Source organism: Nestor notabilis, unplaced genomic scaffold (genome assembly GCF_000696875.1).
Source record: "Nestor notabilis isolate BGI_N333 unplaced genomic scaffold, ASM69687v1 scaffold30258, whole genome shotgun sequence".
Lineage (NCBI taxonomy): Eukaryota > Metazoa > Chordata > Aves > Psittaciformes > Psittacidae > Nestor > Nestor notabilis.
Window position 1 is genome coordinate 1 of NW_009939180.1, and position 3,830 is coordinate 3,830.

At 54.0% G+C, this 3,830-nt stretch overlaps 1 protein-coding gene across 1 annotated transcript; it reads left to right on the top strand.

Moving 5' to 3' along the window:
• Positions 1 to 1,701: 1,701 nt before the first annotated feature.
• Positions 1,702 to 3,824, top strand: LOC104409758 (E3 ubiquitin-protein ligase RNF126-like; the record flags this gene model as incomplete). The annotated part of the gene is made up of 3 exons (XM_010019720.1): positions 1,702 to 1,760; positions 3,148 to 3,211; positions 3,673 to 3,824. Coding segments are annotated over 3 exons (275 nt in total), but the record flags the coding sequence as incomplete, so codon positions are not given.
• Positions 3,825 to 3,830: the final 6 nt, after the last annotated feature.

Below are 3,830 nucleotides of genomic sequence, written 5' to 3' on the forward strand. Positions count from 1 at the left end.
TGTGCTGTTTGTCCTTCCACCTCCTCCATCGGCGTTACCGGTTCGGGTTTTAGGTGTGAGGACAAAGCTCTTGCTAAATACACCGAGGGGCTGCAAAACAGCTCAGGAGCTGGAGGTTGTGACCTGGAACTATGGGCTGTTTGTTGTTTAACACCCCGTGAGGGCTGCGCTGCCGGGGCACAGCTGGCCCTGAACACACTCAACCGTAGCAGGGAGCCAACGGTGGCTTTTGTTGACTCAGGTCTCGTTAATTGCTGCTTAATTAACTTCTTTTGGGGGTCCAAGGTCGTTTGGTTTCCTGCGCTCTTTGCAGATGGAGCTACTGTGGCACATGCTGCGAGAGGAGCGATTCAGGCAGCCCCAAACCAGCAAACTTTGACATTTGTGCTGTTCCAGCTGCAGAGGAATTTGCTGATCCCGGTGTTGGGAGTGTGTCAGCACACACACACACCAGCCTCAAGCCAGGAGGGGTGAGAGGAGTGAGCTGGGAGCTGCTCTAATCATTTACCCCCGTGGTGGAAAGTAAACCAAGACGGGGGGTATTTCCCAGGCCGAGGGGAGCTGATTCCCTGTGCTCCACACAGGAGCTCCCGTGCGCTGGTGACAGGCTCTGAGGAGAATTTGGGTGGTTCTGGAGATCAAACGCGGTGCGAGTTGCGTGGAGCCGGTTGTTCCACCACCACAGCTCCTCCCGAGCAGGAGAGGGAGCAGCAGCTTCTCGGGAGGCTGTTTCTAGGTCTTGTGTTTGCTGGTTCCTTATCTCACTGGGCAGGATCCGTGTGCTGGGACCTTATCAGGTTATTCCGGGGTGGCTGGAAGGAGCCATCCCAGATGTCTTATCAGAGCAAACGCACGTGCTGGCGTCCTCCCCTCTTTTGGGGAATCCCTCGGCTTTGTTGCAGGGCCTGGGCCAATCCCAGCAGTAGGAAAGGGAAGGAGCTTTCTTTTCAGCAGCTCTTCGTTCTCCTCTGTGCTGAGCCCGCCCCAGGGTTTCCAGTGCTTGTGTTTGCCCACGGTGGCTCTTCCTCCTCAGTCTCTGTTGCTTCCTCTTGTGACTCGGTGATGCTGCTGCTCGCTGGGACAGTGGGTGTGGAGCGTAACACCAGGGATTGGGAGGCAAAGTGTGGCAAACTCCTGAGGAATCCTGCTTCTACCCGATGAATTCAGCCTTTGAGGGGGGGCAGCAGCTTTCTGTAACTAGCTTGGAGAGTGTGGGAGGGTCAAATCCCAGGGTTGTGTGTAGCAGAATGGCCCCCTTGTGTCTCCCTGGCTGTGGTGTGGAGCTCTGGCTGCATTAGGAGCAGCTTTCCAGTCCTCAGCCCTTCCCAAGCAACAGCAACACTTGATTCCCCACTCGTGGAACACCACAGTTCCCTCCTCGTGCCTTTCATCGTGATGGTTCAGCCGCTGGAGGGGGTGAGGCTTGGCCCCCAAAACACACAGTTGGTTCCAAACTGGGCTTTGGGTGCTGCAGGTTTGGCTTTCCCTTCCCCCAGAACTGCATCACATGTTCTTGAATGCTTTGGCTATAGTGGGGATGAATCAGTGTTACCCAAATCTTGCCTCAAGCCGGGTTCCCAACAGGCTCAGGCTGAAGTTTGCCCCCCTAGCCTGGTGAAGACAAATAGCAGGGGGTTTGGGAGCACTCTTCACAGCCTTTATGTGCCTCTTTCTTTCCTCACTCTGTTTCTTCTCCCATAGGACTATATTTGCCCCCGATGTGAATCTGGCTTTATTGAAGAACTTCCTGAAGAGCCAAGGTAATGTGCTGCCCAAAGGCTGTTGCTGGAGCAACCTCGCTAAACCCTTTTGCTAGTTAAAGGGAAATGTTGGGCACTAAATACGCCATCTTTGGTCTTCCTGCCCAATATTTGGCTTATCTTTCCTCACTCTGGGTACGTGGTGCTTAACCTGTAGTTTGCATCTGCAGGTAAAGCAGCCATGGGAATGCTGAGCGTCGTATGCTGCTGGAGCAGGGTGGGGAAGGAATGGGTTGGTGTAAAACAAACACAGAAGGGTGGGAGAGAGGCTTTCCCCATGGCACGGGGGAGTTCTGAGCTGGTTTGAGTCATCAGGGTAGAGATAACCCTCTGACGGAGGAGTCTGTGGCACGGAGGGTGCACGTAAGCTTCAGCCTCTCATCTAAGAGAGTGCAAACAGCAACATTTTGCCTGAGACTTTGGACCGGAGCAGCTGGGATCTGCATTCACGTGCTTCCCTGCTGACTCAGCACTGGCACTGCTCTGGCACTACCACAACAGGCAAGAGCAGGACAATGTCTGAGGCGTTTGGCAGCCTTTGGCTGTGGCTTTGGGACGGGCCATGCGAGGGCACCGGGGCTGTGCCAGGCACGTGTTGGTGCCCGCTGCGAGAGCTGAGCTTTAGACTGAGGTTTCTGTACTGAGCAGGTCTGACCACACCAACCTTCGAGGCTGGAGATCAATCCTGGCTAATCGCAGCTGTAGCAGTGGTTTGCTGTGACCTTGGGAGAGTTGTTTCTGAACCAAAGGGTGCTTGGTACCATGAATGTCAAAGCGTGGCCCTGGATACTGAGCAGTGAATGTTCCTGCAGCTCTCTGAAAGCAGAACAGCATCGAGACTTCTCCTCGTAATCTGTCCCCTTTTGGTCACATGCCTCTGAAATAGAGAAGTTCCTTTGACTCAAGATTAGACTCGGGCGTGTTTGGGTCATAGTGATCAGGGTTTGTTCTTTAAATCTTCTCTTCCTGGTGCTCCAGAGGATTAGCTCATCTCTTGGAGGGGGATTGTGCAGGGGATCCTCGCCTGACAGCGTGGTTCACTCACTCCTCTGTAGCTTCCTGCAGTCAGAAGCTGAAAGGGTAGGGAGAGATGGGGGGAGATGTGGGGAAACAAAGGTTGCAGGGAGGGAAAAACGTAAATGGATATGGACAATTGGAAAACCATCGGGTGAGGACTGGTTCCTGTGTGGTGCTGGGCCTGTCCTGGGGTGCAGGGGAAGCTCTGAGCTCCCTTTGGGCTCTGGCCCCGCACAAAACCAAACCAACACTTTCTGTGTGCTGTGGTGTCTGCTTCTCCTGTCACCCTCCAACCCTCCCTCCCTTCTGCTGGGGAAAAGCTTCTCCTAGCACCCTCCTGAGGCTCACAAGTGCTCTTCAACCTTCTCAGGAACACTGACAATGAGACCAGCTCCTCTACATCAGCCAGTGATCAGAGCAGGCACCCTTTTGAGGTGAGTCCTCTCCATCTCTTCCAACGCTTCCTGCTTTGCCACTGAATTGAGGTATTTTTCCATGAAACGTTCCCTGGATTACGACAGAATGTGGGAAAGGAGGTATTAACACCATCCCCATGCAGCTCCTGACATTTCTGCCTGTTGTATTTTTACCCTGTTTTTTTAATAGGACCATCCCTTGTAGCTTACTGGGGTTGGGCTGGGAGCTGACTGGGGGTGTTGCTGTGCTGTAGCCTCAGCACCAAAGGCAGCAGCTACATGCAGGAGCTGGAGAGAACCTGTGCTGATTTCTTCCTTTCATGCATGGTTTCAGTCTGTGTTCCTCACTAAGCCATTGCTGACCTGCTTGTGAGGTGCTGGGGAGCTGAAGAGACTGGTCTTTAGTGGGAGGCTGAGGAAACACAAGAGCTGTTTCTGTCCTCGCTACAACCCCTTCCCTGAACTCTCTTCCCTCGCAGAACGTGGATCAGCACTTATTCACCTTGCCCCAGGGCTATGGCCAATTTGCCTTTGGGATCTTTGATGACAGCTTTGAGTTCCCGTTCGGGTCCAACGTGCAGTCGGAGGACAACAGGGACTCGGAGAACCGGCGGGAGCGGGAGCACCAGTCGCGGCA